At 40.2% G+C, this 22,088-nt stretch overlaps 2 protein-coding genes across 3 annotated transcripts in view; one reads left to right on the top strand and one right to left on the bottom strand.

Annotated features, from left to right (window-relative positions):
- The window catches only part of FBXO16 (F-box protein 16), a 36,644-nt gene extending 36,313 nt beyond the window's left edge, over window positions 1–331 (bottom strand). The window contains exon 1 of the mRNA XM_061990588.1: window positions 307–331. The gene's annotated coding sequence lies outside the window, so the exon portion shown is untranslated. The remainder of the gene's footprint in view (window positions 1–306) is intronic.
- A 332-nt stretch (window positions 332–663) lies between these two features.
- FZD3 (frizzled class receptor 3) overlaps window positions 664–22,088 on the top strand; it is a 61,660-nt gene continuing 40,235 nt past the window's right edge. For both annotated transcript variants that reach the window (XM_061989503.1, XM_061989502.1), the window contains exons 1-2: window positions 664–716; window positions 5,945–6,459. In XM_061989503.1, the coding sequence (XP_061845487.1) occupies window positions 6,271–6,459 (189 nt within the window). In that variant the 5' untranslated portion in view covers window positions 664–716; window positions 5,945–6,270. The remainder of the gene's footprint in view (window positions 717–5,944; window positions 6,460–22,088) is intronic.

Raw genomic sequence — 22,088 nt, 5'->3', positions numbered from 1 at the left:
TCTGACAGCCTCCCTCCGTGCATCCCGTTGAACTTGTGACCTCGTTCACATATGCTATGCAGTTTGTACTCCCCCTCTCTTTTCATTGTCCCTCCAAGTCCCACTGCATTTCTGATTCCTCCCCATGCCACACGGCGTTTGTCCCCTCAGTGTCCCACAGCACTTGTCCTCTCGCGCCTCACTGCAGTTATAGCCCCTGCCCACCCCTCCGCCACCCAGAGGATCCTCCCACCCCGTGTTCCCTCAGACCTCGGTTCCCTCCGAGCCCTAGGTCCCCGCAGTCCCTGGTGCCTGGCCGTCCCTCACCTGCCTCCTCCCCTCCCGCGGGCGGCGCGGCCTACTCCTCCCTCAAGGCCGCTTTCCGTCGTTATGGCAACCGCTTCCCGCTCCCCCCTCTTCAGGAGGGCGACAGCCAATCAGATCCTGCGGGCAGGGGGCGGGAAGGCAGGACGGCCGAGGATTCCGATCCACCTAGCAACCTGCTCGGAGCCTTCCGATTGGTCCGTTCGCTTCGGCAGGGCGAGGGGCGGGGCGCGGTAGGGCGTGACGGCGCGGGGGGCGGGGCGGAGGCGCGGGGCGGGGGCGCGGGGCGGGGCGGGGCGGATGCTGCGGCGGGGTCGGGCGCGAGGAGGCGCGGCCGTTGCCTCCGCCGCTGCCGCCGCCACCGCCACCTGAGGGGAGGAAGCGGGGCCGCAGCGGCGGGACCCCGCACTGAGGTAACGGCGGGGACCTGGGCCCCGGGAGGCGTGGAGGGGAGTGGGACGTAAAGATGGGCAGGGAGTTTCCCTCAGGGATGTCGTTCTTACGGCTCCACAGCGGCCGCCTCGCTCGCCCATGGGTAGAGACACTCGCTCCCGGAGACGGCGCTGTGGGGGTCGGCCATGAAGCGTCCTCTGGGAGGGGGAGTGAGCGGAGCGGAGGGTTAAGTCCCCAGCTTCGTTTCAGCGGGCGCCCGAAGGACAGGGGATGCTAGTCCTGTCCTTCCCGGAACGCCATGGAGGTGCTGTATCCAGCCCCCTTCTCCCTCAGCAGCGCCTCGGGGCTGGGAGATGGTGGTCCTGTGCATTCCCGTTCCCTACGTCCCTGGCAGGGCGCTGGGGACCTAGCAGAAGGAGATGCTTGTCCCGTGCATTTCCCCTCCCTTTCCATTAGGGACCCAAGGGGAGGGGGATGCGAGTCACAGGTACTCTCCCTCCTTCCCCTCGCAGTGCACTGGGTTCCCCGGGGAGAGCGATTTGAGTCTATGTGCACCTTTCTCTTATTTCTCCTTGCTATATATGTGAATCCAAAAAGAAGAGGGCTGCACTGCCACTCTTTTGCCCTGCAGTGCCACGGGGACCCGAGGAGAAGGGAATGCCATTCCTCCTACCTTTTCTTCTGCAAGGCGTTGTGGACCCAAGAGGTTGCTAGTCTCACACTTCCTTCCTTTCTTTTTGCAGTGCTGTAGCAGTGATCTATGAGGAAAGGGATGCTAGTCCCATGCACTCCTCCTTCCCCCTTTTCCCTTTGCAGGAGGGAACCAAGGTGATGCTAGATTTCTCCATACACTCTCCTTTTCCTTTTGCAATTCAATGAGGTTGTAGAGGGAAGGGATGTCCATCTTATCCCTCCTTTTCCTTTGCAATGTCATGGAAATCCAAGAGGATGCTAACTCCTTGTGTGCATTTGTTCCTTTTACCTTTAGAACCCAGTGAGGATTCAAGGGGAAAAGGGATGCTAGTTCAGTTTGCACCCTATCTCCTCTTCCAGTCTACGGGATGATGGCTAGCTCCCTCTCCAGTTCCTTTAGTTTGCCAGGCAGGATAAGCTTAAACAGAGAGAGGTGCTAGAGTATCCCTCCATATACATGGACAATCTTCTCAGAAAGCATTTCTGCCTTTCCATCCTCCTTATGGAAAATGGAGCATGGACTGTGGTGGTATCACTGTGTAGAGGAAGAGGGGAAGAAGAGACACCACGTCTCTTCGTTTTGCCCCATAGTACAGTGAGGAGGAGTATGAACAAATGGGAGTGTTTTTCCTTCATGATCTCCTAATTGAAATAGAGGGTGTATGGGGATTATAGTGTGGTTCTCCCTTAATATGTAACAGAAGTGGAACAGGGGAGTACAGCCCTGGCATTTCTTTCCTGCTGACTAATTAAAATGGAGTTGGGAAAATAATGTATTCTCCTCTTGTCCCTTCATGTGGGTGGGAATGGGTTGGGGAAGTGCTGCAAGTGCTTGTATGCAATGAGTGAGTTCCTTTTCTTTCTCCGTGGTCAGAGTTGGGTGGGGAATGACTAAGGTGACATTCTCCTCTTGCACAGGAGGAGTCTAGTTTGCTGTTTTATCACCCCATTTCTTTAGGACAGATAACTGTGAATTAATCCACCTACATTCTTTCTAAAGTATAATAACTTTTTCTTCATTGCCCAACCCCTTATTGCGCTTTTAGTAACTTCAAAATTTATAAGAAAAAAAATTCCCTTGTGAAATTCAGCCCTTTTAATTTCATGATGTTTACTCTTTACAGTAGTCATTGATGCATGTCTTAATTTATTCTTTACAGCAAGAATGGGATGGGCTTCTTATGATTATAAATAATGTATAAATCTGTAACAACACTGACAAACTAGCTGTTTCCTACCCCACTTACCCGCAGGTTTTTTTGTGGTGCCTTGAGGTAGATGAGTACATGTCCCCTCCTCCTCTTTTATCTTCAGAGTCATCAAAAGTGTTTTGGTTTGGTTTTATATACATATGAAAATAACCACAAAATGTCATAGGTAGAGGCTTAAGAAAGCATATACAGAACTGAATCTGTGTTAAGAAACTATCTTGACACTAAAGATTGCTTATTACAGCATTCATCTGTCTACAGCAATTAGTAGGTCATCTGTATGCTGCTTTGCGAAACTTTGGTCTTCTTTCACAATGATATGGTTGTCTTTTTTTTTTTCCCTATGAAAGGGCACTGCATGACTAGGCTATATAATTTATAAATCTCTTCTGGCTCTACGTCTTAATTTCTTTTATTGTATTACATAGTAATAAGATCTTGAGCATAAAACAGAAAAATCCTGAAAGGACATGATGATTTTTATTTTCCCTGTTTTTTTTTGTGCAGTTTAAACTTTTTGTGGGTTATTGAGTCTAGGGTTTTGTGTGTTTGCATTTTTTTTTCAGTTTGAGGTTGGGGTGAAGTCAGAGGATGGGTAGATTTGTTTGGAGTCTCTACTTTGAATGTCATTAATATGATGATTTATGTGAAGTGTTCTTGGAGGTTTTCCCAAGACTCTAGATCCTGACCTGAATTTGCCCAATGTTTTCCTTCAGACTTATAACAGAATAACCACTGTGCGTACAGTTCATCTACTGTTGCTTCTGAGACTCTGTTATGAAGCATTATCTACTCACAACTGCTGGAATCCCACCTGGGAGCATGCTAAAAAGTCCGTTGCTAATCCACACTGCAAGTTGACTTGAATGAAACTGTTGAATAAAAATGCTTAGGAAAAAGAAAAAAAAAATACTGGAAGCCAGTATTTTGGAAATGACAACAAACTGAAAAGGCTTCTTTTCCTGACTTTGGGGAGCTATTATTAAAATGTTAAAATCAAAGGACTAGATTCAAAGGGACTTGGGCACCTTGTATGGAACTAGGTAGGAAATAATTTTGTCTGTCTATGACTTGTAATCTTCCATTCAGGATATGAGAACATGCAAAAGTTTTCAGGGTTAAGTAATAGTTCCTTAAAGATGAGGTAGTTCAGGTCATTATTTTTTTTTATATGACATCAAGTTCTTGAAATATAACTTTGAGAAATGGTTTCCTCAGATCAGAAGAACTTAGATTTTTATGGCCATATGAACCTGAAATTGCACTAAAATCAGGTGTGGTTACCTGTAGCATGTCTTAAATATTTTGGCTAATTTTTATCTTTTTAATTCAGTGTGTTGACTTCTCTTCACAGCAACACTTGCTTCAGAATATGAGCAAGATGCTGTGATTTCAACTGTGTTGATTGGTTCCGCCACCTAATTTAAGGTGTACATAGTTCTCTTTCCTGCCTTTATTTGGACCATGTTTTATTTTACCTAGCTTTGCAATAGTTTTATTACTAATATTCTTTATGTACGGCAGTGCTGCTTCAGACATGGATTCCCCATCAATAGCTGTGAGAGAATAAGCAGCCTGTGAAAGCAAGTTGTCAATGAACTTAATTTAACATGGTTATGTTTAGCATCTTGGTCTTTTTCCTGTTTGCCTGTTTGTTTTTGCCAGTCTGTCTTGAATAGCTACAGCCAAAACCATTGCCACACATGATGTGAAAGAAAAGCACAGAATTGTTTAAGTTGGAAGGAACCTCTCAAGATTATCTAGTCCAACCCACTAAGTATATGAGGGTTTAAAGAGGTGTATGGTATTTAATTTTTCTGCCCATAAGATGGGCTTATGTAAACAAAAGTGTGCATATGTAACATTTTTTGATCTGCAGATACCAGCAGAAGACTGGTAATTAACTGTTTCATATCTCTTGATAATAGGCATTGGGGAGAAAGAAAAAACTTTATTTCTCTCTGATATGTAGAATTTATTTCTCTTCCTCAATATCTGAGGAAAAGCATTACTCTGTCAACCTTGGAAGTCTGTTCAAAGTTGTGATTGCCAGCTGTAGGGAATATTGATGGAGAACCAAGGGCTTTCTGATTCAAATAGAATTTTGAAATTCCTGCTACTTTTTTTAACCATAATTTTTTCAAAGCAGTTGGTTAGAGACTGAAGTTTGCAAATTTTGTTGCTGTAAGACAAAATTGTAAGAAAAGGACCTCTTTGTACTCCTACAGTTCTGTCAAATTTTTCCAGGCTTTAGCCTCCAATTTCAGAGTTTGTTTCCCTAGCTGATGAGTGCAATGTGCTGATTCCCCACTCTGCTTCTTCCACTCCAGCCCCTCAGTGCTGGGAAAATGCCAGTCTAGTGCTGGGGAGGGATTGCTGTTTAAATTGGCTCTATAGGTCAAGTGGAACTGGCAGAGCAACCATTTGTAGCTAACTTTGCAATTTCTACCTTCAAGTGTGCGTGGAGAAACACGTGGCCAAAGAATGTGGTCTTCTGGTTTATCCTTAGCTGTTATGATGGTTTCTGAACAGGAAGATGAGAGATGTGAGCAAGTAAAATGTGTTAGAGACAACAAAAAAACTGTTTACAACTTGACCAAAACTACATATTTGAGCACAGGTAGCCAAACCAGGACTGTAGCTTGTTGGGCAGACCAGTAGTCTTCAGTCTTGCAAGTTGAGACTTGTGTATTGCTGGTGGTGACTGTTTTGTTTTTGTTTTATATTTATTCAGCAGAAGTTATAAGGCCATGCAAATGAAGAGATGCTATCAATGTGAATATACCAGTGGAGATACTGAGTCATAAATATCTTGGTTTCAATGTGGTCAACAATTGTAATTCTTACATGGTTAAATTTAAAGTATGAGGTTTTCTAAAAATATTTTCTTCATTAATGGAGGTGGGCTGAGGCCAGTTGAATGAGATTTAACAAGGCTCAGTGGTGAATCCTGCACTTGGATCACACCAACCCCAGGTACACTCCAAGCTGGGACAGAGGGACTGGAAAGCTGCCCACAGGGAAAGGGCCTGGTGAGGGAGAGATTGGTGACAGCAGCTGAAGATGAGGCAGCAGTGTGTCCAGGTGGCCAAGAAGGCCGGTGACACCCTGGCTTGTATCAGCAGTGGTGTGGCAGCAGGCCCAGGGCAGTGGCTGGGCCCTGGTGAGGCCGCAGCTCGGGTACTGTGTTCAGTGTTGGGCCCCTCACTGCCAGAGGGACACTGAGGGGCAGCGGAGCTGGAGGTGTTTCTTCCCTGAAAGGGTTATCGCATATTGGAACAAGCTGCCCAGGAAACCAGTTGCAAGCTTTTTACTGTATTCTGTTTGTTACATTTTTCTTCTAGGTTCTCTAACAAAAGAAGAACATCAGTTGACTGCTGTTCTGTCACGATGGGGTCAATTGTGTGGGAATGTGGTTAAGCATTTTAATATCTTAACCTAATGCACACTATGTAATACTGAGGACAGGCAAGATTTCTCACACGTCTGCCTCAAATACATCATCTTCAGAACTCAGCTAAGAATGTCGTACATAAAGCATATTCCAGTTTTGAGGAACTTCAAACAAGGACTGAAAGTATTGCTGTTGAAGTGAAATCTGAAGGTACGAGTGGAATTGAAAGAGCTTTTAGACTGGACTCGCTAACTGGCCCATTCCCAGTGTGGAAGGATGGCTATTAGCTGGATGTTCTGTTACCTTTGGCTTTTGGATGTTTTGGTGGGACACACAAGAGGGCACAGTTTATTTTCTTGTGAGCCCATCATCTTGCGGATGTGCCAGGATCTGCCTTACAATACCACCTTCATGCCTAATCTTCTGAATCATTATGACCAGCAAACAGCAGCACTAGCAATGGAGGTAAGACTATTTTTTTCAGCAGTATATATGTTTTTGTCCTCTAGTTGACAAATAATTGGTAAGAGAATCCAGGAAAATTTGAAAAAAATAAGACATTAGAAGTAAAACCAACCAAGATAGTTCATGTTTAAATATAAAAAACAAATACTCTTTGCATGAGATGTATTGTAATATATACTAAAATATTCTATGACTGCAAAATTTGCCTAATTTCTTATAAATTGGATGCGTTTGTGTGTTAGGCTGTTACTTTAAATATTTAGACAGCTCAAGAGTGCATGTTTTGAATGGTCTGTGGCTTAACTAAATGCCAGAGAAATAGCATACTGAACAATAAAGAGAAGATTTTTAGTTCTGAAGACAACATTCTGGTTGTGTTTTATAAACCTTGGTCTTTTCTTAGTTGCTGAAAACTTGGTGTGAAGAAGGTTAGAAAAATAAGAAACACCATGAAAAGAATGGAAATTGCTTATGTATTAGTATTGCTTTTCTCAGCTGCAAGAAAATCTGTTGTCTTGCAGACAGTTAACCTGTTTCTGTTCTATATCCTGGCAGACAAGCTTAGACCTGTACTTTTTTTGTTATAATGGTACCTTATTACTGTTGCCATTATTCCTCAAAACCTTCTTATCAGTGGAAATGTGATGGTTTTTTTTAAAAGAAGAGAAAATAGTTATGTATAAGTCCAAAGAAGATTTTGGGGAATTTGTGTAACCTTCTGTGGACAACTATCTTGATCGGGCTTCACCTGCACACTTAAGTCTCTTTTATCTGTAGTCTAGGTTATACATGACTTTTAAGTTCATTTCAGTCTATTCTCTATCCTGACACCTTGCCTAAGGAGTTTCCTTACTTGATGTTCTGTGATATGACTAAAATTGATGGAAATTCAGAATAAAAATTATGGAAATCCAGAATATTAGGGAAATCTCACTGTTGGAGTATTCAAATTTTCATGATATGTGCAGATTTTCATGTGCATTTTTGTGTGCATTTTTTTATGTGCATTTTGCAGGTTTCATGTGCAAATTTTCATGTGCAGATTAGGTTTATTTGTATTTTTTATGTGCATAGGAGTCCTCAATGCTGTGCTGTACACTGAGAACAGAAAGAATGATCATATATCTTCATCTTTGAATGCTCTTCCTGACAATATAGAAACTTAATTTTATTCTTGTTAAATAATATGAAGCCAAGGCTTTATGTAGACTTTCTGTGATAGAGTTGCGAACCAGACTTGCCAGGCTTTTTGCCCTAAGACAGCAATAGAGATTCTTACCTTTCAGTTTACTTTATTTGAAAGAACTATGGACTTGCATTTTTACACCTCGTTTGGATATGACAAGGGATTCCAGTTGTACTAAATACATAGCAATAGGAATGAATTTTACTTTAGAATTGATTCTGGCAAGTTCTGAGAAGATCTAACTCTAAGGAGGAAAAATGAAACCTAAGCAAGTGTAGTAGGCTAACAGTGTGAGCATCTAGGTGTGGAAGAACTGTTTATTTCATCTGTGAAAGGTGAAACTTCGAATGTTAAAGGAATTGATCAAACCAGCTGGATTGAGGACTTTTGAGACTTGGCTTGTGGAGATGTGGAGACAGTGGGTTTTGGTTTTGTTGAGTGGATGGAGAAGTAGATGGTCATCTCTTGGAGTGGAGTATTTTATCAGTGGAAGGCTTGCAGGATCTGTGCAGCTCAGTATTTCTTTAAATGACCCAGGAGAGTTTAACAGTAAGATGAGACAGCCTATTGATACTGTTGTGGGTAGCTTTAAGGTCAAACCAGAATAAAGAATCTTGAGATTTTGAGATACACTGACACATAAAATTGTGGAGGTGTTGAAAGCTTGACTGAGCAGTAGGAAAACCAAACATTACAGTCGCATTATAGTCCCATGGCTCACAAATAGCTTAAGTGTTGTGTGAAGTTCTGAGCTATCTCAAAGGGTGTGTTTGAGCTGGAAGAGGTAGAAAGACAAGAGAGAATGACCACAGCTTATGGAAAATATCTCATATGAGGGCTGTTAGACTATGGTGGAATGCTTTAGCCTACTTCTAAAATAGGAAAGAAAAAAACCAAACCAACAACTGCCATCCTCAGTAGCACGCAAAGGGTTATAGGAACTGACTCTACGCTCTCTTCCAGCACAGGAAATAGACTCCATCAAATGAAGTTGCTAGAAGCCAAGTCAGAACAAAGAGGAAGAGGTGCTTCTTCAAGAAGTTGGTACTAGAGCTGTGAAATTCTTAGGCAGTGCTGTGGATGTGAAAAGGTTGAGGAGACTGGATCAGAACTTGAAAGATAATGCCAGTGAGGATGATGAGGTATTAAAAAAAACCCAAAACACTTTAGGTTCTTCCTATTGGCAGAAAGCTGTCAGACTGGGAGAGCATTTAGGGAATTTAAGAAATACCCTGCTAATGGTTTGTTTTGTGAAGCGTTCTGTCTCTGATCATGGCAAGAGGAGGTACTATTTATGGAAGGGATGCAAGCCTTGCCTCTCCTCTGCAGGCTGGTGCTTCCCCAGTACCCACAGTCCCTGAGTCAGGGATGTTAGAGGGTAACTTCCTATCTGTTCTCTTTAGTATCACTTAATGGACCTATTATTTAGTTTAAATTTTGTATTATTTACATGTGATACATTGACCACTGAAGGGCACCTTCACATAACACAAATTTAACCATTCTGGACAAGTAACAGGTTTGCACAAATCCTGTATGTGGGATGTCAATTCCTATATCATCAAGAATACTAAATCTGTATTTTTTAATGAAGAGACTCTCCCATCTACTCCAAGATTAAAAAAAATGTTTCTAGAATCATAGAATGGTAGGGTTTGGAAGGAACCTTTAGAGATCATCTAGTCCAACCCTCCCTGCAGAGGCAGGTCCACCTAGATCAGGTTGCATAGGAACGTGTCCAGGTGGGTCTTGAAGACCTCAGAGATAGACTCTAAAACCTCCATGGGCAGCCTGTGCCAGGGCTCCATCCCCTCACAGTAAAATAGGATTTTTTTATATGTGTTCCAGCTTCATCCCATTACCCCCTGTCCTGTTATTAGGTCTTTTTATTTTGTGAGATGCTTTAATCTGAGTCGAGCAAATTACTTGAATACATCCTTAATGCCTACAAAAGAGCTCTGATATCTCAGAATCACAGAATGGTAGAGTTTGGAAGGGAGCTCTAGAGATCATCTAGTTCAGCTCCCTGCTAAAGCAGGTACACCTAGATCACATCACACAGAAATGCATCCAGGTGGGTTTTGAAAACCTCCAGAGAAGAAGACTCCGCAATCTTCTAAATTATTTGATGAATGCAATACTGTTAATGAGTTAGCTAGCCACAACGTGAAGAAGTTCTTATTCTCCCTGTTAGTTGCCTTTAACATGCTGTTGTACTGAAGTTAAATTGTCTGTGACACTTGGGATTTTGGAAACCCCTTTTTTCTGGCCTTGTCCTTGCTGTGGTGGGAAGATGAGAATGACACACCACTCTGGATATAGGCACACCAGGGATTTGCCGATAAATAAAATCACACTTTTTACTGCTAATAGCTTCCAAGTAATTGCCAACATTACATTCCCTTTTCTGGCTTTTGTTGCGTGTTAAAACCAGTGATTTCAGAACACTGTCAAAAATATCACTTTCACTAGCAATCAGTTTACAGCCACTGCTGGAAGCAGAGCAGTAATTACATGGACCCTCAGTCTAAGCCAGAATAACCAGCGTAATTGTTCTTATCTTCATAAAATAGCTTTCTGCTACAAGGAGAGAAACGGTGAGAAGCAAATGTCCTTTCTGTGCACTCTGTGATATAAAGCTCAACTTAATAGCATAAATTAGGTCACATTAAACACTGTGCTGCTGCAATTCATATACTAGCTCCATGCCAAAGCCATTCTTAGCATAGGTGCATTGGCACTGTGAGTGTATATAGTATTTCCTTCTGTCAATATAATGAGCATATAGGCCAGCAGTTTCAGTCTGGGAGTGAACTATGGGCTATTTCTGAATGCCTCATGAAAAATGGCAAAGGCTGTGCAAGGAAATTATCAAGCTTAAATTCACTATACAGGGGACTGCACCTCCATTGCAGAGTTGTTTTTAGGGGGTTGAAGAGGAAAAAAAGAATGAGAAGCCAGAGGTTTTTGTACGTGTATTTCTGCTCTCATGTTAGTCTTGATTGCCTCTTCAAGCTGTACTTAGCAAGAAAGAAGTTTTTATTATTTGGCTTTTTAGGCATTATTGAATATTGCAGTCTGAAATTTTGAACTGAATCATGTTTATTAAAACGTGCATTGTGACATTTTCGGGTAAACATCTCTCATCTCCAAGCCCTCCTTAATTGCTGTCAGCATAAAATAATGTAGCAGCAGAATCAGTGTGATTCATCTGGTGTGTTGGAGGGGGAAAAAAGGAAGGTTGTGTAGTTCTCACAGTCTTTCAGTGCCACTTTTTCACAACACTTTCTAATAAGGCCCATAAGAAAAATTCAGCTTGGCTGGACTGAAAGAGTATAATACAAGAAATAGTGAATGTAAAGCAGAGAACTAGTACAGCTATTGTCTTACAATCAGTAAGTTCAGTGTACTTCTCTTCTCATACCATTGATTGGTTCTTTGAAGGAATTGTTTAAAAACTTATATATTGTTATTTCTTGAAACCTCAAAAAAATCAGGAAGTTGCCCTTTTGAGACTTTATGCTAGTATGATTGCTTCATATTATAATAAGTGCAATAAGTCACATCATTGTTGTCTTATTATGTTGCAGCAGTATTGGTATTAACCATCTTGATTAAACAAAGAAAAATAGACCATTACACCAAGTAATTACTATTAGTGTATACTGGTTCATACTGTAATTGGTTCCTATGTCTTAATCTACTAGGAAAGATTATACCTTAAGTTTTCTACCATGCTACACTGGCAAGGGCTGCTTTAATCCAGGAAAACTGAAGGGAGGGTTTTCTGCATTTGAGGGCCAGGAACATTATTTTATCCCAAGTATCTCTCCAAAGGGGCTTACTCCCTTTTGATAGAGGACAACTGCCAGTTGCTGTAGTCCAACCTCTCTTAATGTCTGCTCAGATCTAGCAAAGAGTAAAATGAGAATCACTTTACATTTGCTTCTTTCTGAAAGGAGTAGTACCGCATAATATAGGCTAGTGATGGCAGAAGATGGAGAGATGAGGTGCGGGATGTAAAGCGTCTGTATTTTGGGGAGTCTCCTCCGCAGGCGCCGAGGCCAGGCTGAGCTGTCCGGGCAGCAACAGAGCGGGGAGCTGTCCTGCCTGCAGTACTGCACAGCAGAACATCACCACCCTTCACGGCTCTCTGGGCTCATTCCTTTTCTCTGCTCCTCGCTACTGTGTAAAACATGTTGTATTGTATTTTAAAATTTTCCTGTGATTTGATTATGGGTGGTTTTGTTACAATAATCAACTGGTATGGTCTGTCTGTAAAAACTTTACTCAACATAAGTTTGTGATGATAGTGTGACATTGAGGTGATGCTGCACTGTGCTGCTGCCACAATTCCTGTGTGTTACATAGATTGTGTGCTGAATGAGGCAGTGACAATTCAGAAGTTAAATTGCTCCTATCCCCCCAAGGGAGCTGACCTTGTTTTCCTATCTCTTGGATTATTATTATTGCAATATGAAAAATTCTCCTTAGTCTCTTTTTCACGTAATATTCCTTTGGCCTTGAAGGATTTGCTTGTGGATAAGGCTAGCATGCCATGGTTTTTTATCAGCCTTAATGCAGTTTTTATAGACAAATATTTTTATCAGAGAACATGTAATTTGGTAGCCTGTTGGAACCTGGGAGCATGCTATTAAAGCTTTTGTCACTGATGAAGAGGAGTGGTTTAATATTATTGTTGCCAGCCTTTTTGCAGTTAAGTACGCTGCCAACACTTCCTTCTTCTTACCCTGATTTTGATGAGACCTCACAAGTAATGCTGTGGATCAAAGGGGCTTTAAGGGACAGGAACCAGACATAGTTTAGGACTAAACAAGTCCCTCTGGGTGAATACAGAAAAGTTGTCATTTGGGATTATACTAGAGGTCAAATGCTCCAGAAATAAGATGACAGAGTCACCATATGGATAGACAAGATAACACACTATCCCTTTGCACTGTCTCACAACCTCCATTCCAATTTTATATATCAAAAAAGAGCAGCGACAACCACTTAGAGCAGCAGTAGGGACTTAGGGCTGCACCATAGCTAAGGCTGGTTAGTGTGTAGGTGGGAGATGGAAAAGGAAAAATTGAGAAATAATGTTATCCTGCAGTTGATTTGTGTTTTTGCAGTGTTGGGGAAGTAGCAGGAATGGGAGACGGGTGATGTTGACACATATGCTCCTTCTTTGGCAGTGTGGCAGGGTTCACTGGCTAGGAATCATTAGATTCATATAAATAAACTATCCACTCATGGAGTTTTGAATATTTCACAGCAGAGCTAGTAAATAAATATTTAATGGACTTTGTCGCAGAAGACACCTTATTTTCCTTACACTATTTCAAATGTAGTGTTTTCTTGCTTGTACAGATTCTTGCAGAGGGTAATGCTGTTGACCTAATACACAACAGAATGAGTGCTGCAAGAGTTGCAGACCCTTGCTAACTACATTTTTGTATGTATACTACAGTTTCTTTTTTGTGACAATATATATTTCTTTTTCTCCTCCTAGTAGTGATCTTTAGAGTCTTAGTGTGGTTGGTTGGTGTTTTGTTTTGTTTTGTTTTTTCTTTCAAGTGGAAAAGAACCAACTGTATTTATTACCAGCCTGGTCTTAGCATCTGGGATAAGAATTAGGCTTTTTTCTGGTATAGATATGATCAAGAACTGAGTGGGTCATTTTAGTGATATTTCTCAAACAGCTTTTCTGTCAGACATATATTAATACAGATTTCAGGTAACTGGAATTTGGTCATGGAATATTGTCCCTCACTTGTTGATTTGTAGAAGGGCCAGGAGAAGTGTGCAAAATTCGCTGGTCTTGGTTGAGGGGATTGTGGAGCTGGGAGATAGTACTGCCCTACTCCTCTTCTGTTTCTGTGAGATTTTTTTGGATACAAGTGGGAAACATATTTTTTCTTCCCCACTGATCAGCGAAGATGGGGAGAATATAGGGTAGAAAATTCTCATCTTCTTTCCCCTTTAATTCCATCTTTATTCCTTTCCGACCTCCATCTTCTTTTGCCTTGCCTACACACCATACCCTCATAAAGCTCAGAGCTTTTCCTTGTCTTTCTATATTCTTCAGTTCTGCCTCTGAAACTTATAGAAGAATATAAAGCTAATGGAAAAGTAGGTTTTAGTCAACTGATTTTTTTGTAAGAACCTCAATCTTAAACACTAATTTGCAATAAGGATTAATTTTCTCTTTAGTGTGTAAGATTATGCTGCCTACAGAACAATGAAACTGTACATGATCATAAGAATGCAAGCTGCACACAAGCTGATTAAAGCCTACTTGTTCATTAACTTTACATTATCCTTATTTCCACTCTGAATTTGTCCTTAGAAATAGGCACATAAAGATTTTAAATTGGCTTGCTTTTTTTTTATTAAACCAGAATGTGTCAAAGCTGGAATTGCAAAAATGATCATGCAGAGTAGAGACAGGGCAAAGGAGTACCTAATACTGTACTGCTTTAGGAATAAAAATAATTACCAATTATAAATAATACATTGGGAAAGAGTAGGTAATGATTAAAAAGATAAAGAATATAATATATATTATAAATTAAAATATTATTTCTTGCTTTAGGAATAGCTGAGGGTTGTCTGTTTGAAATGCATCACCTTGTGATGTGTTTTGTGATGCATAGATACAGAAAATGAGGATTTTTTTGGCTGCTGTTGCATGCAGTGTTTGGGAGGGATTGTCATTCTGAAAATTGGACTATCCAATGTGGACTTACTGAGGAAGATATTTGTTGATGTGGAGATGCCCACATGCCCAAAGCCAACCAAATGGATTTATGGACCTAGCTCATACCTGAACATGAAAGGACCATCCTAGTGCAACCATCAAAGGGAAAGTAAACTAACCAGCATTTTAAGATGGACTGGATGCTTGTTTAATGCAAGCAATCACGATGGTGAGTCTCTTATATTTTTTTTTCCCCCTCAGGGGCTATATCATTGCACTTCAAGGAACCAGAAAAAGGTATTTTCGTGCTGTGCAGTACAGAGTAGCATGAAGAAACAGAGTACTTTAAGAGATGCTCATTTCTAAAATGAATACAGGAGAACACAAGGGTTAAAACTTCTGCATGTAAATCATCAATGCTCAAATAGCAGAGCTAGATAGCAGAGGTTGGAAACCCTTACTTTCTTTTGCCTGGCTAACACACATTCTCCAGAGAATAATTTCAGAAATACTGTTTTCTAGTCTTCTATGTTTGACGAGAGCAAAGTGCCACTCGAGTATTTTCAAAATGCAGAGTATTAGTGAGAGAGAATATTAAGAGAAATAGGGTTTGGGTGGTTGTCTTGGAGTTTTGTTGTTGTTAAACTGATAAACTTCAACTCACTTGTTGAAGATGAACCCTATCACTATTTTTGTATTTTCTTGAATAAAAAAAATATCTGAAGGGCGATTCAATTGAAAATATGGAAATAAAGTTTAGCCTTAGTAGTTTAGTGCAAGCATATGAAAAAAACATTAGTTCTATGTAACGATTCAGTTCAAAGTAAATGATCTACATCTTAATCAACATCTATTCACAGTGGGCATGTTTTCAGGGTCACGAAGGCAGATGGCTCGGCAGTGTGGCTAATTCTGTAGCATCTGGTGGAGGCTTAAAGTGGAGTTATTAGGAAAGGTGCAACACACAATTTATTTTTAATAGTTAAATGACTGTGAGCTTTATAGTAAGTTGTAGCTTTATATCTGCAAGTGTAATCTCGGAAGCAAAAGAATGTTCTGCCAGAGCATGAAGAGAATATTGGTCATACCATTTACCATTCCTCGTTTCCTACCTCAAGTGTGAAGACATTCATTCTTGTCTTTGCTTTTTCTCTACCTTAATCAAAATCAGCCTGTGGAGAAAAAATGAGGGAGCATCAGCCATCTGCATTTCTTAGATGCAGCTGCTGTGGGACAGAAACCATGTTTATATTGCATATTTTATGCTGTAGTAGTACAAGTTAGTATTTGTCACAGTGACTAGACTTGCCCATGTATCTAGTAGCATGTGTAACCTGGAGGATGTAGTTTGCTACATCAATACTAAACACAGATTCTGTCCCTCATAAGGCAGAGATCTAGAATGCTTCTATAGAATCAAATCAACAGTTCTATTTAGTCCAAATTACTAGTAAGACCTTTCTCTTCTCCCTTCACGTTCTTCTGATAAAAAGATTAAGTGTCTTCCTGTGTGACCTGATCTAGGTAGACCTCCTCCAGCAGAGGGATTGGACTAGATGATCACTAAAGGTCCCTTCAAACCCCTACTATTCTATGATCTTGATTCTAACTTGTGAGCTGACATACTAGGTTGGGAGCTCTTCAGTCTTCTGCCCTTTCACCTTGCCTTTCTTCCAGAACGTGTTTGTTGTGCAAAAAGTTGGCAGTGATATATAAATAATGGTGGACTGCTTAAAAAGCTGTGTGGCTTGGCTAGGATGTACTTTTTATTTTGTTAGTGACTTGGAAGTGATGGATTTTTTCCTTGCTTTCCTCTAGTGTATGATGATGGTTCCAATTATAGGATGGTTGGATTAAAAAAGAAAGCCACAACAGACTTGACAAGAGAATAAGTGTGAAATAACAACTTAAGCACCAAGGAGCAGTTGTCATAAATTTTATAACTTATCTTCCTGATATGGCTGCAGTTTTCTTCTTTATTTTAGAAGACATTTGTGGTGATTTTTAGAGAAAGTTAGGATGGCTTTTATGGATTCGACTCATTTTACAACAATGGGGTGTTCCTGTTTGTCTGTGAAGCTGTTGTATCCTGTGGTATGTGAAGAAGAGTCACCAAAACATGTTTTTAGCATTCGAAGGACGAATCCTCTTAGATTCACATGTGCCTCATTTGTGCACTGCTGCCTTAAATCCCCATTCTGTATCCTAGTCATTAAGAGATCAAATACTTGAGGGTTTTGTGACTTTCTGGAGAAAACTGAGGCAATGTTTGTCCTACATCTAGCACAAAACCGGTATGGAAGTAGTAAAATGTCCTGATCATTGAGGAACTCAGTGCTCTTGAGCTGAGTGCATTATTCAATCTTGTGACACTTGGACCTGCAAAATAATACCATTTTGGTAAAGTATACTTTTAAAGAGTATATTTAATGTTAATGGTCACTGTGTGTGCTATACAAGGCAAATAAGAACATGTCAGATACGTAACATACATCTACCTAGGCTGTTCTTCCACTTTCAGCAATTTATGCCTTGGAAATGATGTCCTGAATTACTAACATTTCTACAAATTTGTCAGTTTTCTTCCCAAATTCTTACATTCTTTTAGCATCCACTCAAATCAGTGGCAAATAGTTACACGAGTTAAAGGTGTGTGAAGGATTTGCTGTAGTTGAGTTGTGGGTTTTTTCCCCTCTTCAAACAAACCACCTGCTGTTTTTATGTTCGCTACTTTTGGTGCTGAAGATACAGTGAACAATTGGGACATATTTTTTCTTTAGCATTTGTGATTTTTATATAGCTGTTTCATGCCTCATCCTCCCGCTGTCTCTTTTACAAGGTACAAGAATAAAAGTATGTCATATTTATATTTTTATGTAGTACCTGAATGTGATGCCATGTTAATACAGTAGGTAAATCTCCCCTGGCAGATTGCTTCTGCAGTAACAGTAACGACTAGACTGTCTTCCATATTGTGCCGAACTGTTAGCTTAAACTGGCTCTGCATGTTTGAAGCCGTAGCTCAACAGCAACCTTCCTGAAGCTGTGCTGTTTCCAGTTACCTGTGAGGCAAAATACCTTCAGAGCCTATCAAAATTAAGCAGAGCATTCAGTGTCTTTTCAGAACATTAAATAATTCATGTAGGATTTGAGAATCAGATCTGCCCAGTGGTCTCATTGAAATTAATTTTATGCAATTATGTAGACTTAAAACTAGCACCAAGTTGGATACTCATTCCTTAAAATGTTACTCTTTTTAATTGTTAAGACTTTTTTTCACTATTGCAGTTCTAGTGCTGCTGTTTTAGCGCTGCCTTTCCCATGTTGTTTCCCATCTTGTGAATTTGGTCATGATGCTCCCTCCTCCTCCTCCCTGCTTCTGTCCCGCAGAGTTAGTTCCTATGGTTACCCCCGCTTTGCGGGGGTGACAAAGGTTGGCATCTTGATTCTCCCGAGCCGAATTCTGCCCTTTGACTCTCTCCCCTTTTCACACCCCTAGCTAAGCTTGGCCTCTCACTCTGCTCGGAGGCTTGTCAGTGAGGGTGTTCCCATGGAAACGAGGAAGGAAATTTGAAAAGAGGAGAGTGCAGAAGCACAAAGGGCTGGTTAATTTGAATTTGAACAAGGAAGGAAAGCTCCTTGTAGTTCATCTTTGTGTGGTGTGGAAACCTGAAATTTATCTTTTAAAAGTTGCTTTCAATTTGTAAACTTGTTTATATTCCCTGTTTCTTGATTTCTAGAACAAAAGTTGTCATGTTTTTGGCACCGAGCAAAGGAGAAACATCTTTCTTTTTAAATTCAATGAGAGGATTCTGGTCAGCTGTTCAGTTAGCTTTCCTTCCTTCACAGGTCCAAAAGCATCATTCATGTTTATAATATTTTTCTCCAAAAACTTACGTATTACATTTTTCCTCTTCATAATGATTCAGTCCTACTGTCGATTATCTAATATCTTTGATGACCTTTTTGTGGAGGAGTGGATGAATAAATGTCCTTTAGAATCAGCAGACCCCTTAGTCGAACTGTGAGTATTCCTTCCGGTTTCTTATGGTACAGTTTTGGCAGGTGCACTATGGAAATGGAACTGCAGAGAAGAACATGGGAACAAAGATTGCCCTTGGATTTCAGTTTTGATGCTTACTGTCAATAGTAAGAAAAAAAAAATCAAGAAAATAAAAATCTGTGTCATGTGATAGTGACTTTTGAGACATTTTATCTGCATATTTTACAGATATGTTAAATAATTAAAGTTTGGTATAAACTTGTTAAGAACGGTGAAGTTATTTTATCCAGATTTTCCTCTAACTTTTTGAATGACAAATAGTCTGTCAAATTCTTATGGAAAAAGAGTCTATCTCAGGTAGAATAAATACCATTTAAATGGTCTGGTTTGAAAGTTTGTCCTCCGGTGCACTTACACAAAATCCTGTAGCTAAAATAATAAAAAATATTCAACCTTGAAGAATACACAGACATTTTCTGTAGTCTTACTTTGCAACTACAGGCAAATTATTCCTGTGGCTCAGAATAACCTTAATTAAGTGGCATCACAAAAAAGCAAAATAATTCTTCAGATCAATCAGTTACTTTTTTCTGACACAATGGGAGGCAGTTGCTTTTGTCTGACAATGGTAAGCTGCCAGGCTTTTAAAATTGAGGTTTTAGTTCCCCTCCCACTTTGTACTAGTTGCTATTAGTAGTCGGGGTCACAGAGGGGACTCAAGAAAGGGGCATTGAATTGAAGGCAGGACTGTAAAAGGTCTGTGGCTTGTGGTTCTCCTACAGTGTTAGTTGATTGTTCTGACATAACTCATTTCTACCCATCAGAGAGGAGCCAACTGTGATGGATTAAAAGACACATTTTTATCTCTGGGTGTTAGTCCTCATCCATGAGGCGGGAGACAAGTTTGAGTGAAAGCGGTAAAGAGCTATCGAGCAGAACTCATCACTAAACATTAACAAACGCACGCATGTACACTCCTTTCCACTTTGCCGTCCTCGTCCTGCTGCTTTTGAGGCTTGAGAGACAAAGGGAGTTGGAAAGGCAGCTCTGGTCTGTGAATTTTGTATGATTCTTCAGAGCAGAAACACTCTCTGACTGATCTTCAGCGGTCTGCCAGAGGACCCTTGCTGTGGCTAACCAAACTAGGCTTATCACAGCAGGCTTTCAGCTCTTCTCACCATCTCTACCTTACAGCTCCACACCTGGTCTTTACTCAATTGCATTTTGCATCCTTTTAGACACCTGTATATATGAAAGGGGTTTTGCAGAATTGGGCAATTATGCAAAGAGGCAATCAGTGGGAAAACACACCTCCTCTTGTCTTGCGCATCATCCTCAAATGCTTATATTGCTAAGCAATTTAATGCAGGCTTTCCTATTTATCAGCCCTAGTTTGATTCCCTTCATTCCATTCTGTGTCAGTTCCCCCATTGCAAACACCCCTGCAGTGTATACCATACAAACACATGGAATACATTCACAGTGCTTGTGAGTGTCGCTTAACTGTTGGAGAGATGTTTGGAAGAGGTACTTCTTCCAGATCACCTGTAGATGTTTGCTTCTCTTTATTCTATTTAACTGGAAAATAATTTTGATCTATCACTCTGTGTAACTGCCTCTCAGAGAATCTGTGTAGCCTTTTTGTGTTCCTTGTTTCCTTCATCTATGTCCCTTCTGTCCTCCCACTGTCCTGTTAATCCTGTTATTGTGATGTGTCTTGTCCTGCTTGTCTAGAGTGTTCCAAAGACATGCAGGATACATGGTGGGAGCAATTTTTTCCCTAAACATGTTAGTGATACAGAAGAGAGCTAAGCATAAACATCGTCCCTCAGCAAGGAGAAACTTCTGGACTTTTGAGGGCAAAATATTGTTTAATCTATTTTGAGGGAAGCCAGCATGCTTTTATGGTGCTGCAGAAACAAATAAACAGAGGCACTGTGGGAATTCCTGTCAAATAGTTATCTGGTAAATTATTAACTGTAGGGAAGAAAAATCAACTTCATGAGCTGTGTTATATACTTAATTTAATAGTTTTGGTGACATTTTCAGAATTGGTTATTGAGACACTTGTGAGGTGGGTAACAGCTTTCTGTCCAGTGGAAGAATGTTGTAGAATTGCAGTTATATTTAATTCTTATTCCCTGTCCTCCTCTGTAGAGTTCATCTGTCACCTCATTAATTTAGCACTAAATGGGAGAGGTAATACCCCCTGATGAATGTTAAATTTTAATTTACAGCTGATGTGATTGGATGTGATGTTTTTGAAAGGTTTAAACATTGAAGTCACCAACTAATTATCTTAAAGCTTCTATTTTGAGCAGAAAATAATTTTCATTTCATGTATTTCAATAAATTGAAGGTTTTTTTGTTCTATGTTCCTGCCTGATGAAGTAAGGAAGCCCGTTTAGTGGCCTTGTAATTCTGTAATTTGGTAAAAGAAATATATATGGTGATGTAATATCTCTTTCAAAAGTTAAAAAGCCTTCCCAATAAACAGTGTCAGTGGTTTTTCAGAACATATAGACATAGAACTATAATAATGACAGGAAAAATGTCTTTCCAAAGACTTTGACAGCTTCCCTCACAAAAGCCACCTCATTTTCCCATTCTTTATGTCCAGCTGCACATGCTGTACACATAGCACAGAGGAAGAATTTCATCTGTAATACCAAAATGTAGAAAGCTGACCCCGAGATTCCATCAGCCAGGTCACCTGTCCTTTTTGTAATGGCATTATTGAACTTGCTCACAGTAACAGCAGCAGTACAGGATGATTCTTGGGTGGAGCTCCTGGTAACAGAGATACATTGCTGTTTTTTTACTCAAATTTCCAGGTACATATACCAGTTTTCCTGAATAAAATCAGGATTATATCATCATCTCCTCAATTAATGCATATGAAGAGTACTAAGTACTGCAGCTTTACTTGTCTTGTGTTAGAAATTGGCTATGATAATCATAAAACAAGATATAATCCCCTGAGAATCCTTACAATCAACCTGTAATTGGTGTACGAGAGACGAGAGAAACAGTAACAGCTGTGGTAGAGTAACTGTAAAATGAAGTGGAAGGTGCCGTTAAATTGAGATTTGGAGATGATGTGCCTTGATTTGGGCTGGATCCTAATATAGTAAACATAGATCTGGGACAGCAGGCTGCTGAATTAGACCACACATCCACAAAAACCATCCTGTATTATTAAGGGCTGTGAAACAACCTGCTAATTTTTAGAATTAACTAAACCAAGACAGCTTAGTATAGTAGTCTGACTTCCTGGAAGTTAAATGTGAGGGAAAGAGAGTTAAACGAATTGTCAAGCCAGTAGACAATATATTTTAAGTACTGCCCCGTGAAACATCCTTAATTTTGAGTCCTGAAGATGCAGATCTTATATCCAACTGTTGATACGTGCATATGTCTGTGTGCAGATGTCTTTGCTGGTATGTAGCTGTAACAGATAGTTTGCAATGTTGGATTGAGACCCAGCTGTTAAAATATTAGCATTTAATTTACATACAGTTTTTGTCAGAATAATTTTTATAACATTAGTCCAATGGATTATGTTCTTACATCGGCTTTCATCATATTATTTACATACATAGCTGTATTGGATCAGTGTCATGCTCTGCATCTTTTCAAGCTATATATACAAAAAAACCCTGACTTTTCCATTGTCAGAGATGCATTATTGTATTACCTGGGTGTTCCTTTTGTTTTCAGTTTGAACAACAAATATT

The sequence above is a fragment of the Colius striatus genome, chromosome 2 (assembly GCF_028858725.1).
Source record: "Colius striatus isolate bColStr4 chromosome 2, bColStr4.1.hap1, whole genome shotgun sequence".
NCBI classification, from domain to species: Eukaryota; Metazoa; Chordata; class Aves; order Coliiformes; family Coliidae; genus Colius; species Colius striatus.
The sequence above is the reverse complement of the archived record's forward strand: the minus strand, read 5'-3'. Positions and strand labels throughout refer to the sequence as shown.